General features: G+C 50.8%; 1 protein-coding gene across 1 annotated transcript; it reads left to right on the top strand.

Annotated features, from left to right (window-relative positions):
• The first annotated feature begins 10818 nt into the window (after positions 1-10818).
• Positions 10819-17129, top strand: BATF2 (basic leucine zipper ATF-like transcription factor 2). The gene is given in 5 exon segments (XM_036860943.1): positions 10819-10961; positions 12305-12409; positions 15448-16026; positions 16028-16067; positions 16070-17129. Coding segments are annotated over 5 exon segments (807 nt in total). The 5' UTR covers positions 10819-10922; the 3' UTR covers positions 16114-17129.
• The last annotated feature ends 4878 nt before the right edge of the window (positions 17130-22007 follow it).

The following is a 22007-nucleotide window of genomic DNA, read 5'->3' as shown; positions in this document are numbered from 1 at the left end:
GTCCCCAGAATTTAAGGAGCTTGGGCAGCAATTTAAACTCAGGTCTGGTCAACAGGAAAGTGCACTCTTTTTCTGGGTCCCTCCATGGTGTTTGTCTAGAGAGGGAGAGGTCTGGAGTGAGCTGGAGCTCCCATCTTGCAGAAGAAGGTTGCAGACAGATGAGGGCTGGACAGAAGCGGGTGCCTGGCTGGGCCCCCCTCCGTCAGCACCATCTGCTCTCCACCAAGTGCACACGAGGGAAGAAAGTGAGCGTAACTCCTCTTCAAAGCCTTTGAGACACAACTAAGATCACAATGTGTTGCCATCCTGCCTCCATGAGTCTATGCTACAGAATTTCTAGCACCAGCACGTGGACCTTTATGACAGGGAAGTTCACTTTGGCATGGTTCGGAACAGCAAGAAATTGGAAAAAATCTAAGTGCCTTCACCGGGGATCAGTTACCTAAGCCAGGGTATCCCTGTGTGGTGGGTTCCATGAAGCCTTTGAGAAAGGTGAAGTACCTGTGTGGAAAGCTGTCCATGCCATAATAAGTGGAAAAAAACCCCGAATTTCAAACCCATTTTAACATTTAAAATAACAATAACCCCCTAAACAATGTTTTTTCACACTATGGGATACAACCCATTAAGTATATTGTGAAATTATTTTAGTGTCACAAGTTGAAATGTATGAAATTGCCCATATTTGACCGTTTTGACGACAAAGATATCATTTTCATATAGCTCAAACTAGTAGCATTAGCAAAAATTAAATAGAATGAACAGAGCAGAAAACATTGCTGCCGGTGCCCGTGAAGAGAAGGTAAGTGGTGTTTGTTGAAACATTTGTTTCAGATACTTACATGGATATATGTACACACTGAGTCACAGTCACAAAAGTTTTAAAATTGCTGCAATTCAACTGTTGACTCTGGAGCAGTTTTGAGGGAAACTGAAAATTATTACCATAAGCACTTCTGGATTGTTTTACTTCACTACTACTACTGGCATTGAAATCCTTGCTTAAATGTCAGGCTTTAAAGCCCTGTCCTGTCCAAGCTGTTGTAGCTTCCCAGGGGCTAGAGTAGGATTCCAGTGGACACCAATTTGAAAAACAGCCTCATAGCTTGGTGAAACATTAGGAGACCAGGGGCAACTGTATTGAACTTTTGAATAATGATTGCTAGTAGCTAGAAGTCAAGGGTAGGGGAGTGAGGGTGGAGGGGCTTTTAAGGACCAATGTAGGGGCCTCGTGACAGTATTTTCATTTGCCTCATGGAAAGGGGGAAAGGGTGCTCCTGAGGAAATAAAATCTTTGGGGAATACCTTTGGAAGAAAACTGGGAAAGAAGATCTCTAGAGTTGTAGTTATATATAACTGTGAATATATATATATATATATATATTCACAGGAGAGAATCATGAGATTAAAATACCCAAATCCTGACAGCTGTGAAACAGGCGTTTGAAGGGAGGGTTTCTTGGGGCTAAGTAAGTGCATTATAACTTGAGGGAAGAGTTCTAGATGCCTTTTGAAAGTGCAAATTTACCCAATGTCTGGGGAGGAAAATTTGGCATTATGGTTTTAATTTTAAGAGGTGTAGCCTTTTTGATCCAGACAGTCAATGTATCACCTTTATAATCATAAAGGAAACTTTATTTGTTACTCAGAAACAGCAAGAACAACAAAAAGCCAGGGGAAAAGACCCTGCTTAAGTATAATTGTTGATCATTAAGCATTAGCAAGAAGTATATCTAGGGGCTTCCCTGGTGGCGCGGTGGTTAAGAATCCGCCTGTCAATGCAGGGGACACGGGTTCGAGCCCTGGTCTGGGAAGATCCCACATGCCACGGAGCAACTAGGCCCGTGAGCCACAACTACTGAGCCTGCGCATCTGGAGCCTGTGCTCCGCAACAAAAGAGGCCGCGATGGTGAGAGGCCCGCGCACCGTAATGAAGAGTGGCCCCCGCTCGCGGCAACTGGAGAAAGCCCTTGCACAGAAACGAAGACCCAACACAGCCAAAAATAAATAAATAAAATAAAGAATTACTTTTAAAAAAAGTATAAGTATTTTATTTATTTATTTATATATATAAATAAGCTTGCTCTAGATGAATTTCCTATTTGATTCTTTTAAACTGTAATGTTCATATGAGGTTGTTTAAAATCAAGTTACAGTTTTGATAAGAGGAATCCTGTTTTCCTCTCTGTTGAAACACATCTGTGATGCAAGTTTTATTTTGGGGACCATATGCATATGACAGAGTCACCAACCAGCACTTGATGGCAGCATACCCAAGTGTAGCTTTCGTCCTACTAATGAGTAAACAACTGGAGGGTTGAATGTACATCCTAATCACTGAACCAGCAACTGCCTACAGAGCACAGTTCTACCCTGGCCTGCTCCTGTACTCCCACCCCTTATCTCCCTATAAGCCTTAAGTATCCAAGGGCCACCCTGTCCCCAGTGCATGTGTACAACGTGCAGGCCACGGCAGAATGCCTCAAATGGCGAGTCAGTGTTTGAGCACCCTCGTTCTAGGTCTCAGCCCAGCTGCCTCTTGTGGGGGACAGAGGAGGTATCCTCTTCAACTTCCAGATGACGCAATGAGCTGTTATACCCCTGTCATCCTCCTCAGGGCACATGACATCCTCAGGCCTTTCCAGAACCTTAGGAGTGATTAACGATATGAAAATCTGAGCTATTCCAACAACTACATCCACGTCCACCTGACCTGTGCTTTGGCATCCCCAAGAGTAAGGCTGTGCCAGCAGCTTCTTGTCTCTGCAGGGCCTGGCCTGGTGAATGGGGCTGGGGGGAGGGAGTAGTTGCTGTGCCTTCACTCAGCAACCTGAGAGGCAGGTACCACACTTATCTCCACTCCACAGGTGAGCCAGGGGCTCCACTCACCCAGATTGCTGCCGCAGCCTCTCCATCCGTTTCCCTGTTCTTCCTCCCCAAGTCAGAGGGACCTTTTAACCTCTGGTCACATCATGTCTGGCCTCTGCTCAAAGCCCTCCACTGGGGACTTCCCTGGTGGTCCAGTGGGTAAGACTCCACGCTCGCAATGCAGAGGGCCTGGGTTCGATCCCTGGTCGGGGAACTAGATGCCGCATGCACGCCGCAACTAAGAGTCTGCATGCCGCAACTGAGTCTACATGCTGCAACTAAGACCGGGTGCAGCCTAAATAAATAAATATTTAAAAAAAAAAGAAGCCCTCCACTGTCTGCTGGGTGCTCCCCGTATCTTTACGTGTTAGAGCCCAAGGGCTTCAGTGACCTACCAGGCCCTGCGTGAGTGGTCCCCATGGCTCTGTGCCCCCATCACCTGTTCCTCTCCTGCTTACCAATTCTCCAGCTGGCCAGTGCCTTAGGGGCCAGCACCCCTAACCCACACCTCCCTGTCACCTCCCTCTTTTCAATTTTTTGCTCAAATGTCCAATGTCTCAAAAAAATTTTTTGTTCAAATGTCACAATAAGGCCCAGCCTGACTGCCCTATTTAAGTCTGAAACTGCTCAATCCCCTACCCAAATTCCCCAAATCCTTTATTTTGCTCTATATTCCCCTGTGACAGTTAAGGTCTTCTACCAGCCTATATAATTCCCTTAATTTATTACATTTATTCTCCCCCATCCCTCCATCCCCTCTAAAATGGAAGCACCATGAGGGCAGAGAGTTGGATCTTTTTTTTTTTTTTAAGCTGTCTCGCAGCACCTAGAACAAGGCCCGCCACATAGTAGATGCTCAATAAATATCTGTTGAGTAAAAGGAACGGGGCAGAGGGTTCGTTAACTGCTTTCCAGCTACTCACCCAGCCAGAAAGCAGCAGGACCTCATCAGCCTTGTTCCTAACCACCAGGCTTCTCAGTCCCCAGACCAAGGCAGGCCTGGCCCCCACCGTCTCCTGTGAGATCCCACAGAGGGTAACTTCTAGACCAGGCCCAAACCGAGGCGGGCATCTCATAGGCAGCCCTCCTGCAGGTGTCCGGAGTGGGAGCTGGGGCCTGGAGTGGAAGGCAGGGAAGTGCCAGGTCTCCTGTGCCCACGTGTCCACCCTCAGTTCAATGCTCAGCCCCTGGTTCGGTAAAATGCCCACTCTGTTCTCTCAAATGGCACAACCCCCCCTCAGCCTTGTAGGTGTCCACCTCCCAAGAGGCCTCAGGCTAATCCCAACCTCCAGCCACAGGAAAGGGGCCTTCCAAGGTCAGTTGTCACATTCCATCATTTTCCATAGAGGAAACTGGGCCCCAGAGAGGACACAAGGCTGCCTGAGGCCTTGCACTTGGTAGCACCTGAGCTGCAGGTGAACCCAGTTCTCCTGGGACAACTTCCTAGCCGCCTTCTGGCTGGGGCCCCCTCCCGGCTTCAGGAACCCTGGCCCAGGACCCGTGGGAGGCCCCTTCCTCAATGGTGCTTCAGTGAAGTTCAGCAGTCCTGCCCCCTCTGACCCATGGCAGGTTTCTGCCACAGGTGCGAATGCTCCCTGCTCTTCTGAGGGTGCCCTGTGTCCCTGTTATTTCCACTCCAGAGCTGGGAGACGTTAGCTGCATCGGCGAGGAGTAAGATGGGAAGAGCATACGCGAGCTGCAGCAGAACCCCGTCTGCCTGGCTCTGCCTCCTCCCCGCCCTGGGCCAAGTACCCTCCTCTCACTGAGCCTGTTTCCCCAGCTATAAAGCGAGGACACTGGACGACAATCTCTAGAATCTTCTCACCAGACCGACTGCCAATCCACCTTGCCAAAGCTCTTAGCACCCTTGGTACAAGTCCTGGGCTGGGTCAGCCAAGGCAAGCCCTCTCTTGTCTGTGCTTGTGGGTCACTGGCCACACAGGCTTGGGCTTTATCCCCCATCCCACCCCAGCCCTCCAGGCCCTTGCTCGTGACCCTGGCTGGCCACTTCCCCAAACCAGCCTCTGAGTGAGGCCTTCCTGTCTCTCAGAGCTCTTGTGGGAACCGACACAGAAGCTAAGAAGGGAGAGAGCTGTTTGAGGAGTGGAAAGGCTCCCTCCAGGGCCGGGGTGGTTGTCCTTTCTCTCCAGTGTCCAGGATCTCAGCAGGGTGCCCAGCGTGGCCTTCTCCACCATCCGAAGTGGACAGTGGGAATGTGACATCACAAGGGAGGTACAGCCAGGGACACTGGGACAAGAAGGAGCTCCCTGGTGACTGCTTTCCATGCATGGTTTCAGTTATCATGACAGCCTATTATACAGACAAGGAAACTGAGGCCCAGAGAAACCAAGGGCCCTGTCCAAGGTCACATGGTTAAAAGAGGCAGAGCAAGAGACTTCCCTGGTGGCGCAGTGGTTAAGAATCTGCCTGCCAATGCAGGGGACATGGGTTCGAGCCCTGGTCCGGGAGGATCCCACGTGCCGCAGAGCAGCTGGGCCCGTGAGCCACAACTACTGAGCCTGCGCGTCTGGAGCCTGTGCTCCGCAACAAGAGAGGCCGCGATAGTGAGAGGCCCGCGCACCACGATGAAGAGTGGCCCCCCCTTGCCGCAACTGAGGGAGGCCCTCGCACAGAAACGAAGACCCAGCACAGCCAAAAATAATAAATAAATAAATAAATAAAAAGGAAATTTGAAATGACCTATTTCTTAAAAAAAAAGAGGCAGAGCAGGGATTTGAACTCAAGCCTGTTTGGGACTTGGACAACCGGGGAAAATCCACGTGCTGTGGTCACTACTGCCACATCCTGTGAAATCCTGGGAGGCTCGCTGACTCTTCAGTGCTCAGTTGTTTATAATTTATAGTCCCTGCCCTCTTCCAGAAGTTTAAGTCAGCTTCCCAGAAAGATGTGTACGTTCACGGAGTAGCAGAGAATCAGAAGCACAAGGTTTTGGAGGCAGCAGGGGGCCCAGCAGGACTGCGGGGGTGGGAACGTGCACCAGCTTCCACCTAGGACTGGGCGGTGATGGCATCATAGAGCCCCCGTGAAGTCACCCAGTTCCTGGGAGGTCCAGCTATTGGCAGATTCCAGCTTTAATGAGAGCCCCCAAGGTCAAGGTGCTGTGCTGAAGTGAGAGTCAGTCCTTTCCTCTCTATGCCCTGGGTTGTCCCCACGATGTCGCTGCCCCAGTCCTTGCTCAGCATTCAGTTCATCTGGAGTCGTCCCCTTAGCAAGCCTTTCCTTTCCCACTTATGGGTCTCTGTGAAACAATAAAAAGAGAGAGGGCTGGGCTTGGTGTCAGAGACACGTGGGGATTGAGTCCATCCCACCTGGGGATGTGACCTGGCCAGGGGATGTACCGCTGAGCGGCAGCTTCCTCATATCTGAATCTGAACCAAGGTGGTGGTGTCAGCCCAGCATTAATTCCCCCTTCTCCTGCCAACAGCACCCCAGTACCCTCTGGAAGTTTCCCCTCCCTCACCCCTAGTCCCTATGGGACCCCAGCTTTAACTATTTCACCTTATCTCCTGGCCACAGTGAGTGATGTCAGGAATAGCCACAGGACTCAAGCCAGACCAAGCAGAGCCAGGTCTGGGACCTTTGTTGGAAGTATTGGGAACGTGGCAGGGGATGGAGGGATGCACCCTCCTGGGGCAGCTAAGCTGGTGTTTCAGGTGGCCAGCTTACCACCTTGAGCCGGACCTGCCTGAGAATGTATCCAGCGGGGGGAGAGCAGATAGGGTGAGACAATGACTCCTGATGACATTGCTTGGGCATCATGATCTAGCTGTACCTGAAGCTGTTATACTCGAGACTTGTCAGTAACTTAAGCTTAGTTAGATCATTTATGAAGCTAAGGATCCAGAGATAACTAATTTCCCATCTCTTATTGAGACTCCTTTGAAAGCATGAGAAATTTTTAGCAGATTTTGTCAAATATTAAGTGCTGCTTCTTACATATGGACACAATCATTAACCCTCTTTTCATTAAATGTATTTCATTAGAAAAAAAATCTCATCCCTGTTCTTGCACTCTGCCGTTTTTTCTTAGAATAATAATAATAAAATACAAGCCTGCTGTATGTGAGCAAAAACTTCATCAGTCATTTATTAAGTGCATTTGTTAAAAGTTTAACAGATGTTTATGGGACTTACTGTGTGCCAAGCACTGTTCTAAGCCCTTTACATATATTACTTCATTAAATACTTATATTATTACAGTGAGACATAAAGAGGTTAGTTAAATGACTTGCTCAAGATCAAGTTCCAGGCCCTGGGATCAAGCCCCTCCACCCATTCTTCAATGTCCTTCCCAAAGAGCTCTTTCTCTGCAAAGCCTTTTCTGATCTCCCCAACAGGAAGTGGCCCCTGGCTGCCACAGATGCCCTCACAGAGGCAGGCTGTCACCCTCCTGCCCTGCCCTGCAAGTCAATGTGCTGGGCATGCGTCCTACACCCCATCTGGTTGTGAACCCCTCCCAGCTGAGGCTTAGCTTCCACACAGGCCCATCCATGGTTGTGGGCAGGAAGTCGACAGCCAGCCTCAGCCCCACCAGCAGTCACCTGGCCTCTTTCTCTGCTCTCCATCATCCGAAGCTCCCTCGAGGTGCCCTGAGGAGGCCAGGCCTCAAATGAGGGGTGCTCATGGTGGGGGACCTAGAGAGAGGGGTCCTCATCCCTGGGCAGCTGAAGCCGCAGGCATCTCTCCAACCCCAGGAGGCGTGGGAAGGAATTGGGACAGGGTATCAATGCATCCTGGCCTCTCCCAAACCAGCTGTGTGACTGTCACCTCCCGGTGCCTCAGTTTCCCCACTGGTAAAATGAGGAGGATGGTTAGGGAGAGTGCCCCAGGAACCTAGGAAAGTTCCTGTGGGAATGAGTAAAGCAGAAGTTTTTTTACTCATCCAGGAAGCTTCTGGGGTTCCCGGATGGCAAGCTGCCTGCTGGACTTTCACTCATGTATTCATTAATGGAACGCCTATTATGTGGTGGCAGTGTCTGAGGCACTGGGAGTGCTTCAGGGAGTAAGATGGGCAACGATCCGGCTGCCCAGGAGCTCACGCTGCAGCTCTGGTTTGGGGAGGCCTCTGAGCCTCCACCCACGGGGGGCAGCAGGCTTGGGACTAATGGACCAGGCCCTTCCATGCTGGGTGTGGAGGAAGACTGAGGGCTTGGAGGAGAGAAGTGTGTCCTCCCACCAGCTCTGCCCCCTTCTGCCAGGTGACCTTGCCTCTCTGGGCATTAGCTCCTCACCTTCTAAGTGAGAGGTTGGACTGGTTGGCCCTGAAGCCTGCTCTGCCAGCCTTGCGTGGCCATTCATGGTTAAACACTACCCACTCTCTGTCCCTCCCTCCCTGCCACTCCTCAGGGAGATCAAGCCATAAACGCTGCCTTCTTCCATCTTCCTCCAGGGCTGTGGGCCTCTGAGAGGGGCCACAGGCATACTTGCTGACTGTCTCCTCTCCACCTGAAGCCAGGGTCTTGAGAGGGGAAGACTGGTGGTCCAGGTCTGGGGCTGGGGGCTTAGAGTGGGGATACTTGGGCCCTAGCCTCCCCCACCCCACCTGCCTCCAGATGTTTTTTTCTCGGTTACATCATGCACGGCTCCCCCGGATCCTTCCCTGAGGAGCTCATGGCTTAATGAGCCCCTCAGGTGCCCTCCTCAGGCAAGATGCCTCAGCCCTCCTGGTTTCTGGGAAACAAAAATAACTCAGAGAGGCTCCTCTCCCATGCCCCTCACAAGCAAGGAGGGCCAGGCCCAGCTGTCATGCCCAGCCCCACCCACCCAGGCGTTTTAAATTATGAGGCTGCATAATTAATCCTGTGTACCCATAAATCACAGGAGTGGCAATGGATCCTAGCCAATATGCAAAGAGCTCTCTTCTCATCTCATTCTTTTTTTTTTAAATTAATTAATTAATTTATTTTATTTTTGGCTGTGTTGGGTCTTCGTTTCTGTGCGACGGCTTTCTCGAGTTGCGGCGAGCGGGGGCCACTTTTCATCGCGGTGTGCGGGCCTCTCACCATCGCGGCCTCTCTTGTTGCGGAGCACAGGCTCCAGACGCGCAGGCTCAGCAATTGTGGCTCACGGGCCCAGCCGCTCCGCGGTATGCGGGAGCCCAGACCAGGGCTCGAACCCGTGTGTCCTGCATTGGCAGGCAGACTCTCAACCATTGCGCCACCAGGGAAGCCCTCATCTCATTCTTTTCCGTCTTCAAATCAACTTTATAAATAGGTATAATTTCTTGGTCATCCACAGCATACATACGAGGACACTGAGGCTCCAGGTGATAGACCTGGTGAGTAGAGTGCCAGGTGTCAGAGTCAAGTCTGACTCTAAAGCCCAAACTGGTTTCATACCCACTTCATAGCATAGCAGGAGACTATTACTCTTAATGCCCTGCTCATGACAGACATCACTAATCAATCATGGCATGGCAGACATTGCTAATCAATTGCAGTGTTCTTTTCTAATAAGCTCAGAGGCAGCTGTGAACTCCTAAACGCAGTACTCCAGGACACCATTTCCTATCAGAAGATCAAATCCACAGTATTTGCCATTCCGGTGAGCCCACACCATCAGCCTTGAGTCCTCAGGACTCAGGCACAACCCCTAGATGCTCTAGTCAGCAGGGCACAGGACTCTTCACTGTACATCAGTTGCTGTGTTGTTCTTGGAGAGGGATTAATGGCTCCACCATCCCCTGAACTGTTGTCCCTTCTACGCATGGTCTCTCTTAGAGACACAACAACCATACAGGTTTGCTTGGGGCTTCAGGTTTTGTTAGGTCTTTAACAGAAGTTTTTATTATGAAACATTCAGGTATACCCCAAAGTGTAGTTAATAATATTATCACAGACACTTGTGTTCCCACAGTTGAAGCAACAGAACATCCCTGACACAACCGAAATCGCTGTGTGTCCCCTTCAGTCCATCTCTACCTCCACCCCCGCCAGGCCACCACTCTCTGAATTTTGTGTTTCTCATTCTCATACATATTTTTATACTTTTCTCACATAATTACATATCCATATTATTCAACATTACAGAAATTATTTTTGTTCAGATCTTGTTGCCACTTGTCATTTTCATACAGTTGGATGTTATGAACTTTTAGGCATGATGATAAGTGCAGCTTTGATCTTCCACCGTATCATAATTGTGAATATTTGTTGAGCCCTCATTCTACACCAGGCATGCTTTTAGGTGCCTTACCTGCCTTAACTCATTTAACCTTCCCGATAAAATTATTTTTATCCCCACTTTACAGATTTAGAAACAGAGGCACAGAAAGGTGAAATTATGTACCCGAGTCACATAGCTTGGAAGCTGTGCTCTTAATTGCTAGACGTCACTCTCTCTACTGCTGCGTGGTCTGTTGTCTGAAAACACAGTCAGTAGCCATCTGTTCTCCTATTTAAGGGCCGTTGCTTATTTTTGCCGACACGCCTCAACTTTAGTCTCACAGGGTTTGGGGGCGGTTGTATTATCTTGTTTAGTTCCTACATCAAGCCTGTGAGTGGATGTCTGTATCATCTCCCTTTACAGATGAGGAAACTAAGGCTCAGAGAGGGTAAATCACCTTCTCAAAGCTGCACAGCTCCAGCAAACCAGAGGTGGACCGTGAACCTGGGCTCCTGCAACTGTAGAGCCCAGGGGTTCTCCCGTATCCCATGTGAGCCCTCGGTCCCCCACTGGCTTCCTCTTGGCTCTGTCCATGGCAGCCTGCCCTCCCTCTCCCAGAACACCCCTCCCCACACCTGGCATCCAGGCTACCTCCTCTCGCCACCCTCCACCGTCCTCCTTTCAGAGAAGGAGCCCAACCGGAAGGCCAGTTCGTGTTAGGAAATTCCAGCCACGTGAGCCAACCCAGGCCTGGGATTCTGAGCAGCCGGTGGCTTTAGGAGAAACTGAAACTTGGCTTGCTGTGGGTGGAGTGGTCACGGGGAATTTAAAGAGCTGCCACTTCCTTGGGTTCCCAGAGGGTACTGGGAGGTCACAGCGGCGGAGGGACGCCCTGAACCGGGTGTGAGCCTCTCTTCTCCTGCCCCACCATGCACCTCTGCGGGGACGATGGGCCGCTGACCAGGATGGTGAGTACAGGGGGCCAGGTTCAGGGGATGAGAAGGGGAATACGCCCCAGGGTGCCCGGTGCCAGCTCTGTTCACATGGGCTGTGTGGCCGAGGGCTCACACACCCTCTCTCTGGGCCTCAGTTTCTTCAGGGGATTGGATCAAGGGCTTTCCTGCTCTCACATTGGAGATCCAGCCTCCAGTTTAGAACTTAGCCTCTGACTACTGCTCTCTCCTAACCTACCTGTTCGCTCACTGCCATTACAGGAGCCTTCTCTTTCCTCCCCCAAGTTCTCTGGCCATGGTTCCCTTGGAACCTTGCCTCTCTCCCAGGACCCAGGTACCAGAGGTCCACCCACTTCTCTCTCTGCAGGTCTTTCCCCCAGGCTCCAGTCTCTCAGTCCCCACATCACCGGGAAGGGGCCTGCTATGGCCATGAACCTAGGAGCACAGAGTCCTCCACCAGGGAGGCCAGGGTCTTGCCTGAGGTCCCTACACTCAGAACACACCTCCCAGAGTGACCTGTGGGAGGGCGGGTTGGGCTGTGGAGTCTCCAATGTCCCCTCTTGTCTGACCTTCCAGAGCCCTGGGCATTTGGGTTAAACATTTCATCTAAGTTTCATGAACCCCAGTGTAGGAGGAGGGTCACAGCTGTCAACCTTTGGGTCCACTCTTCTATTAGAAGGGACTCGATTCACCCATTCTAGGCTGCTGTCCCTCTAGAATGCGAGCAACTTGAGGGCAGGAAGTTTCACCTCTTTTGTTTGCTGCTGTGTCCCCATAGCTCAGTGTGTGGCACATAGTAGGTGCACAAAAAATATTTGTTGTGTAAGTGAATATCAGCTTTGGGCCCGAGCTGGGCATGGGAATATGGAGTGAAGTCAGAACCCCCGCCCTGCCCTTACAGACAGAGCTCATGGCTAGAGAAATCAACACCTTGACCGTGGAAGTAATAGCGATCAGAACAACAGCGGCTGACTTTTATTAACCCCTGCCTGCTTTATGTCCTGTGAGGAAGGCGCTGGTGCCTCCACTGTACGGCTCAGGTAGCTGGGCACACAGAAGTGAGTGATCTGCCCAGAGCAACACGGCTGATAAGGAGACGGTGGGTGTGAAGTCGGTCCTGTCTGGGTTTGAATCCTCGCTTGTGCTGCCCCATCGTGAGCTGTGAGCAGGACACGTGGGTGAGGCTGGCAATCCACCGAGGAGTGCTGTGTCTGCGATGGGGTGTGTGGACACCGAGGGAGCCAGAGAGGGCTTCGAGGAGAAAGGGGACCCTCGGGGACTTGATTTAAGAAGGGTATGGCTTTACAGCTAGCCAGCCCCTGCCAGGACTCCTGAGCCTTTGGCCTCTCTCCCTACAGGACCCTGAGGAACATCAGAGGCAGCTGAAGAAGAAACAGAATAACCGTGCAGCCGCCCAGAGAAGCCGGCAGAAGCACACGAACAAGGCGGATGCCCTGCACCAGGTGGGGGATGCCTCCCTTCCCATTCCTGATGTCACTTACCTGGCCCGGCCACCTCTTCTCTGTCCCGCCTATGAGCAGTTCCCCCTGCACTGCCGTATGTGCCAGGGGGCCTGAGTTTGGGAGGAGGGAAGGGCTTTGCAACTGAGATTTGGAAATTCCTGGGTGTTGAGTGGAAACCGTGTGCCAGACACACGCTGGGCTGCAGGGACATGACGGTGCATCCTCAGCCCGGGCCTACCCTCAAGGCACCCCCAATTTAGGGGGAGGAGACAAGGAGGGAGGCAAACAGGGAAAACCTGGCTCAGTGACCAGCCGAGGCACCGGTTAAAATGCAGCTCCTGGCCCCTCCCCACCCAGGACCCACCTCAGGAGGTGCTGCGCTCTGGTGGACAGGTTCTGATGGGGGTGGCCAAGACGACACTGTGAGAAACCGGTTCAGGGTTAAGATGGGCTGGCTTTAGAGTCCCAGCTGTGGCACTCATTAGCTGCAAGTCACTTCCCTCACTGAGCTTCACTGTCCTCATCCGAAAACGGGGACAATAATCGCTGTGCACTGGCAGGACCCTTGTGGAGACTAAAGAAGACAAAGGAGCCCGGTGGGAAGGGGGAGGGCTCCACTCACACTTGCCTCTTCACCTTGCATGGTAACCTGACCTTGGATGGTAACCTGACCTTGGATGGTAACCTGACCTTGGATGGTAACCTGACCTTGGAGCTTCCCTTCTACCTCTGTGCAGAGAGAAAGGACACCACCAGTTCCATCCCAGGGGGATGATTAGGCTGGGTTCAGGACCTGGCTTTTGGGAGGGCTGTATACATGTTAGTCCTTAGAGCAATGAGTCAAATTCAGAGCCCTCCACACCCAAAGGCCCTACACTCTCTGTAACCCCGCCCCCACCTGTCCACCGTCCTCTCCTAACATCCTACACCCTGTTCTCTCTGTTCCTTCACTGGCCAAGCACATCCAGCCTCAGGGGTGCCCCCTGGCTTCTCCGTGTACCTTCAGACAGCAGCCTAGCTAGATCCTCACTTCTTTCTGGCTGTTGGTTCAAATGTCACCTCCTCAGAAGGAGGTGGTCTTTCTAAACATCTGATCTAAAGAGACCTCTCCTATTACTCTGCTTTATTTTTCTGGTTAGTACTGACCTTCTATCACATATTTAGATGTTGATCATTGCTTGTCTTCCTCACCAGACTGTAAGCACTCTGAGGGCAGGGAATTGTTCTGTTCCCTGCTGTTTCCCCATCACCTGGACCAGTGCCTGACAAATAGAAGGGACTCAATAATTCCCTGTGGAGTGAATGATAGAGTCAGGATAAAGTGCTTTGGGAACACATAGGTGGGAGCAACACACAGGTAGTTGGGTCAAGGTTATTTAGAGATGAAGCCTGAACTGGTTTTCAAGGATGAATAGGAGTTTTCCAAATGGATGAAGGTAAGAAAAGGCATTTCAGGCAAGTAAAATAGGGCTGGCATGGCCATAAGAGAGTAGCACCCTGTAGAATGCACGAGAATGAGGACTGATGCCCAGGATGGCGCCTCCCTGGCAGCGGTAGAGACTTCATGCATTCGTTTATTCCTTCCTTCCAGAAATGCCTATTAAGTATCTCCTGTGTGGCAAGCACAATTCTAAGCATTGGAGATACAGCTGTGACTTCAGCAGACAAATGCCCAGCTCACCCTCCCCAGGGCTCATATTTTCATGGGGGAGCCGGACAAATAAATGACCCATGAGGTATTTGGGATATCAGATGCTGATACGTGCTCTGGGAAAAATTAAAGCAGGGAAGAGGGAAGGGACTGGGGCATGTGGGGTGATAGAAACCTAACTAGGGAAGCCGTCCCGGAGGAGGTGACATTTGAGCAGCCTGAAGGTGGCGAATGAATGAATGAGTGAACGAATGAGTGAGGAGCCAGTGACTCAATTTCTGGAGGTGAATTGAAGCCTTTGCAGAATTTAGGTGAAGGGTGACCTAATGACATGTTTTTTAAATGTCTTTCCACATTCCATGGCAGAAACCAGCTTGGGAGTGGGGCTGCAGGTGGCTTTGAGGCCTGTTAGAACTTTGAGTCTATGGCTTAAGCAACATTTTAACGCAAAACACCCTTGCAGCTTCTTCTTTTAAAAAGTGATCATAAAGGGGGGTAGGTCGGGGAGAGGGCCAAAGGAAGTCACTGAGCCTGATGAGCTGTGGAAGTAAAGTTCCTTCTGCGTTTTCCACCATTGTTGTCATCATAAATGGTTGTTTAGAACTGCACGTCGATTACTGTCCCACTGGGTTCTCAGAACCCAGGGTTCAGCAGAACAGAACCTAAACGCGGAACAGAACACACCTGTGCTGCCAACCTGTAAAACATGACCCTGGACTCCAGCCACGGTGCCTCAGTGGGAAAGTTCTGGGCACTGGGGAGGTCTGGCAGTGGCACTAAGCCGCCTAGAGGTGTCCAGGACAGAGGACATCTAAGTTGTCACAAGAAGGCCATGTCAGGATTAGCCGGAGGATGGGGGTGCTGGAAGTGTCCAGGCAGGGGAGAACGGAAATGTGGCAAGGAAGCAGAGTCCATATGGGGAACAGGAAGTAGGAGAATCAAGAGAAGTCGGAGAGATAAAACTGGAGGTGTGAACTGGGGCCACCATGCACAGGGAGTCATTAGAGACTTTAAAGGGCTTTAATGTTCGATTAACGACACAATCACTGAATGTCTCCTCTGGGCCAAGAGATCTGGGTGGTTTGGGGGGCACACCAGTTAGGAGGCTGGTGGAGCTCCCAGGTGAGTGGCGATCCCAGGCTGACTAGCTCAGGGGCCTGGCAGCAGGGACGGAGAGCAGCCAGGTCTGAGCCCTAGCAGGAGGTTGAGTTGGGGAGACTTGCTGGTGTTACGGAAGGCTGGCCAGAGAGTAGCCAAAGGGCATTCAGACGGCGGTGGTATCCTTCCTCCTATATCGAGGACCCTGGGGGATTGGGAAATAGGGCTCTTGCTGGGCCCCTGATTCTGGCTGACATAACCCTCCCCACCCATCTGCTTCTCCCCCCAGCAGCATGAGTCACTGGAGAAACGCAACCACACCCTGCGGAAGGAGATCCAGGCCCTTCAGGCTGAGCTGGCGTGGTGGAGCCGGACCCTGCACATGCACGAGCGCCTGTGCCCCATGGACTGTGCCTCCTGCTTGGCTCCAGTGCCCCCTGGCCGCTGGGGCCAGGCTGAGTGGCCCCCAGGCCCCGTGCGCCCTGGACCACATGGCTGCCAGGAACAGCCAGGCCCGTTCTGGACCCCGGTCTCCTCTCCGATGGCTCTGCAGCTCTCTCCAGATCCACAGCCTCATGGTTCCCTTGGCCTCCTCTTGTCCCCTCTGCCCTCACTGTCCCTTGGTCCCGCCCCTGTCACTGCATCCTCTAGCCAGCCGTCCCCTAGCCCTGTCCAATCTGCCTCGCCCACTGGCTCCGGCCTGCTGAGGTCTTCCTCCAAGCTCAGCACCCTCCTGCCCAGCCCCCCAGCCCAACCTCCCCCTCTACAGTCCCTCGGGCTGGAGCACCCCACCAGGGGGAAGCTGGCGTCCTCAACCCACAGCCCCTCAGCTGCTCTGGGGCTGGGCTTTCTGCAGGGCAGGGAGAATAAAGCCTGCTTCCTCAGCAACAGATCGGCAAGGGCCCCACCCCCTCTGGCCTTCCCCCTGCTCTCCTCTGCTCAAGTCCACTTCTAACCCGGCCCCCAGAGCTGGGCTGGCCCCTTCCTTGGACTCAGGAAGCAGCCTCAGCACATGGGCATCTCCTCTGTTGCCACTGGAAGCTGCCTTTATTGGCTGACCAGCTGAACCAGGATTTCACCAGGGAAAGGAAGCCGTCACTGTGTGCCCACCACTCTGCCAGGTCCTGTCACCGCTCCTTTCTTATTTCAACCTCACGGTCATCCTGCAGAATCCAGATTGTCAGTCTATTTTTCAGGAGTGGGAAGGGGACAGGCTCAGAGAAGCCAAATGACTTGTCTAAGGTCACACAGCCTTTCTTGGGACCTGAAACACCACGATCTAATCCTCCTTCTCCTAGTGGAATCATGGCCCAGGCACCCTAGGGGCTGAAGTCCTAGAAACTGAGAACTGGTGTGAGAGGTTTAAGTGCTGGGAGTGGGGAGGGGCTCTCCCTTCTGCTTTGTGATTCCCAGGGCCACAGAGCCCTGCAGTCTCTGAAACCTTGCCCTCGCTGGGGCTGGTCCAGAGTCCAAGCCTGGGTGGGGAGGGGCCAGGCAGGAGCCCAGAAGTGAATTCTTTCTGTTCTTTTCAGTGCCAAAGAACTGAACCTGTGGGTTGGAGTTGGGGACAAGCCTGGAGCGGTCCCCCCTGGGATTTCTACATGCTGAGTACCCATAGCCATACCGTGACCTTGGGGAGATTGCGAAGGGTCAGGCTATTCCCCAATAACCCCCTGCCTCCCCCCTTCTCCCAGGGCCATGGTGGGTGGACTTCTGAGAGCATTCATGTGATGCACAAAAGGCAGGTGGAAAGAATGAGGGAAGGACCAGGTGCAAAGTTATGTTTAAGCAAGTGCTGGACTTGAACCTGGCCGCGGTGAGAACTGTGTCTTCTCCGGTATCACCCTCATCCCTGTGCAGCCCTCAGACCCTCATTACCCTCAGGCCCCTCTGAGCAGTGCCCCTCATTGCTCTTTGGCCTGACAGCAGCTGAAGGGGCTTGGGGCTAGGTGGGAGCTCAGCTGTAGCGCCTGCTCGGGGATGGGGGTGGGGTGGGGGGTGGCGGGTTCTCATTCAGACTCAGGACAAACACTGTAAGGGGCCTGAGATGAGAAACTCCAGCTCTTCACCCAGATTTTCACACACATGTAAACAGACACTATGCTAGTATTTCACACACTCCAGGATGCTGAGCACAAGTCTTGGTACCTAGACTTTATGGTAAATAAAATGTTGTCCAATTCTTTTTGCTTTGGTTAGTTGTTTAAAGCTCTGGCTGTATTTTGTACTATTGAAACCAAAGGGCCTTTGCAAGAAGAGGGAATAGTCTAGAATCTCAGAGGCGGGTGATCCCTCATAGACCTCCTAATCCAACCCCCCCCCCCCCCATATTGCAGATGAGGAAACTGAGGCCTCGAGATGGGATGGACGTGCTTGGACTCATGCAGTAAGAGGAGGTGTCATGGCCACAGGATTGTGGCTGGCTGCAGAGCTGGGGTCACCAGTAGGTTCAGGGAGAACAGATTGGTGGGAGGGAAGCCAAGATGCTGTTGGTTGGAGGTCTGGGACAAGAGTCGATATGATGTACAGTGCTCCAGGACTCACAGGGAGATGAGGATACTGTGGCCTGGCTTATGTCTATATACCCTAAAATTTGTCAGGCACTCTGTGTTTAACTCGGGTTAACTCAATGATGCCTCTAATAACTCTGCAAGGTAGATATAGTTATTACCCCTCTGTTTGGAAGGGGAAAGTGAAGCCCAGAGGTGTTAAGGTCACATAGCTAGGAAATGGTATAGGGTCAATGTAACTTTAGGAGCACTTAACCACAGGTGATCCTGCCTTCTACCTTCCCGGAACTTTCCCTGTAGGCCCTGAATGGAGGGGCCGAAACATGCCCATAGATGTGACCCAACAAGGTAAAACCCTACTTTAAGCTCAAAACAAGTAAGAGAAGGGAGTGACTTAATTAACGTTGGTACACTCATACCCTGAAGAGATGGTAAGAACAAAGAATGCTTTGAAGAATATTTAATGAGGTGAGAAAATGCTTATGACATATGAAGCAGAAAAAATAGAATGTGCAACTGTCACTATAGTGTGATATTATGTTTGTTTAAAAATATAGACAGAATCAAAGGAGTGCAAGGAGGTGTTGTAGATTCTTGAGGGAGATGAGCTAATATCTGTGAATCCCCAAACTGTAAACACAATTACCACTGTAGCAGAAGCCTTCCACATGGTTGAATATATCCTAGAAAATCTGTATCTGGATGTATCTATTGCTGCATAACAAATTATTCCAAACCTCAGTGGCTTAATCAACAAACATTTATCATCTCAGTCCCTGTGGAGTGGGAATCTGGGCACAGCTTAGCAGGTACCCCTGGCTCAGGGTGTCTCACGGGCTCCAATCTAAGTGTTGGCCAGGGCTGCAATCATCTGAAGGCTCGACTGGGAGGATCCACCTCCAAGCTCACTTGTGTGGCTGTCTGCGGGCCTCGGAAGGTCCACCCCCAAGCTTATTCACAAGGTTGTTGGCAGGATTGGGTTCCTGGAGGGCTGTTGGACTGAGGACCTCAGGTTCTTTTTCTTTTATTTTTAGTATTTATTTATTTATTTGGCTGTGCAGGGTCTTTAGTTGCGGCACGCGGGATCTAGTTCCCTAACCAGGGATCAAACCTGGGCCCCCAGCATTGGGAGCACAGAGTCTTAACTGCTGGACCACCAGGGAAGTCCCCCTCAGGTTCTTATAGGCTGTTGGCTGGAGATATTATTTCCTTGCCACTTGGGCCTCTCCACAGGGCCGCTCAACATGGCAGCTGCTTCTCTCAGAGCAAGTAAGCTAGAGAGTGAAAAAAGGTGAGCGATACAGAAGCCACAGTCTTTTTGTAACCTAATTTCAGACATGACATCCTGTCACTTTTACTGTATTCTGTTGAGTAGAGGCAACTCACTAGATCCAGCCCATGCTCAAGAAGAAAAGATTACACAAGGGCATAAAACCCAGGAGGCAGGATCACTGGGGGACATCTTGGAGGCTGCCCATCACACTGGGTGAGAACCAGCACTTTCTTGGATCCCTTCTTTTCCCTTTTATCATCAGCACTAGCAGCTGGCTTTCTCTGGGGAGACCATTTCTTTAGAAGGAAACAATTTTGACCCTTTGGCAGCAGTGGCAATGCCCCTACAGTGGTCAGAGAGGATCTGGGAGGTTTGAGGCTGCAGCAAGGCTAGAGATCCACAGCCTCAAGTCAGCCTTGCAGTAAGCACAATGCAGACGCTCACTCCTCAGAATGAATGACCTTTGAAGTGATGCATGAACAGTCAGTGCTGAAATAGCAGGTAGGTGTAGGCCAAGAGTCTTCTATGCTTTGAAAAGTAATCACTCACTGGAGGACTAAAGTTTAAATTCAATTTAAACTCTTTGAGCTGTTATTTTCTTTTCTGGTATTCACCTCTATAGTGGGTTAAATGGTAGCTCCCTAAAAGATAAGTCCACCCATAGCCTGTGAATGTGCTCTTATTTGGAAAAAGGGTCTTGCCGATGTAACAAAGTTAAGAATCTCAAGATGAAATCATGCTGGATTGTCCAGGTGGGCCCTAAGTCCAATGACCAATAAGAGGAAATCGCTAGTAATGGGAAGAGAAGACACAAAGAAGAAGGTCATGTGAAGACAGAAGCGGAGATTGGAGTTAGGCAGTCTCAAACCAAAGAACATCTGGAGCCACCAGAAGCTGGAAGAGGCAAGGAAGGCTTCTCCCCTATGGAACTTCAGAAGGAGCAGGGAGAGCCGTGAGGAAGCCGTTGCACTCATCCAGGTGAGTAATGGTGGTGGCCATGACCAGGGGGTGGCAGGGAGGTGGTAAGATGAGGTCCGATTCAGGGTGTGCTTTATAGATAGAGCTGATGGGATGAGCTCACGGATTGGACGTGGGGAAAGGGAGGAAGGAAGGATGATGTTGCAACTTGGGGCCTGAGCAACTGGTGGTTGGTAGTGCCAAAGACCAAGAAAGATTGGGAGAGGAGCAGCTTGGAGTGGGTGTGTGTGGGGGAGGGGAGATCAGGAGGCCTGTTTTGGCCATGTCAAGTTTGAGATGCCTATTTGCCATCTAACTGAATAGAAAAGAGTTTGGCAATTAGGGGAATGGTCAAGACTGGGTATATAAATTTGGAAGCCAGCAGTGTACAGATGGGTGGGTGGACACTGGGGACCAGATAAAATGATCTGTGAAGGTCCTTGCAGCTGTGTCTCCATGTGGGCCTCCTCTTCTTGTGCCCCAGAGCTCTCTCAGCCTGGCACTCCTTCCCTCCTGCATGCCCAGAATCTGCCCCCATCCTTTCTCATCAAATGCTTCTTCCTCCAGGAAGCCTCCTATGACCCTCCAAGATAAAAATGACCCCCTCAGGCTCCTCATCACACCCATGTGCCTTTCCCCAGCATCTATCATTTTCCTTCTTGTGTGACTGTGGCTTTTATCTTTCCATCTCCCTCAATGGCAGCAACCAGTCAAGTGCTCCATGAGTACTTTTAAACAGCTCATTCATTGGGAGGCAGGAAAGCATGATGGTGAGAGAGCTTGAGCTCCAGGGCCAGATAGGATTGGGTTCATGTCCCAGCTCCACTACTTCCTGGCTCAACTTCTTCAAGCCTCAGATTTCTTATCTGAAAAATGGGAACTGAAAAATGTACCCACCCACAATTTACCCTATGTATATGTGTGTATGTGTATACATATCCATATATACATGTAAATATAATATATATTATATATATAATAGAAAAGCATATGTTCACCAAAAGACATGAACAGAATTTTTATATCAGGAATATGGATAAGGGTAGAAAATTGGAAACAACCCAAATGCCCCATCAAGAGTATAAGGAATAGGAACTTCCCTGGTGGCGCAGTGGTTAAGAATCCACCTGCCAATGCAGGGGACATGAGTTCGAGCCTTGGTCCAGGAAGATCCCACATGCTGTGGAGCAACTAAGCCCGTGCACCACAACTACTGAGCCTGCACTCTAGAGCCCGCGAGCCACAACTACTGAAGCCTGCGCACCTACAGCTGGTGCTCCTCAACAAGAGAAGCCACCGCAACGAGAAGCCCGTGCACTGCAATGAAGAGTAGCCCTCGCTCGCCACAACTAGAGAAAGCTGCAATGAAGACCCAATGCAGCCAAAAATAAATAAATTAAATAAATAAATTTATTTTAAAAAAGTATAACGAATAACTTGTGGAATATTTTACACTAGGTAATGCTACACAGTAACAAGAATGAACAAACTGCAACTATATGGAATAGTGTGAATAAACTTCACAAACAAAATGTCGGGCCATAGAAGCCAGACACAAAAGTGGAGACAATTTGTATGATCCACTTATATAAAGTTTAAAAGTAGAAAAAAGCTAATCTATGCTGTTAAAAGTCAGGGTTATGGTTACAGTTGGAGGATAGAACCTCGGAGGGGACAGGAGGGGCCTTCTGGGGTGCTGATAATGTTCTGTTTCTTGATCTTTGTGGTGGTTACATGAATATATTCACTGTACGAAAATTCACAGAGCTGTATGTTTATGATATGTGCTCTTTCCTGTTATGTCTTATATACTTCAGTAGAAAGAGGGTGGATGTAAGGAGTACATCACAGACCCTGGCATATAGCAAGTGAGCAATAAATATAAGCTACTGCAAAGGAATGAATGAAAGAACACATGCCTTGGCCCCAAGTGAAGCCCTTAACAATCAGAACCATGGACAGATCAGAATCTGCATTCAAGGATGGCTGGAGGAAGAGGAAGAGATCTCTGGTCTGATACAGGGGACTCGAGGCAGGAGAGAATCTAAGACCTTTCCTCTGAGATTAGCAGTTCAGTTCCTTCTGAGGGGCACTCCTATCATGCAGAAA

This window comes from Balaenoptera musculus, chromosome 8 (assembly GCF_009873245.2).
Source record: "Balaenoptera musculus isolate JJ_BM4_2016_0621 chromosome 8, mBalMus1.pri.v3, whole genome shotgun sequence".
NCBI lineage: Eukaryota > Metazoa > Chordata > Mammalia > Artiodactyla > Balaenopteridae > Balaenoptera > Balaenoptera musculus.
The sequence above is the reverse complement of the archived record's forward strand: the minus strand, read 5'-3'. Positions and strand labels throughout refer to the sequence as shown.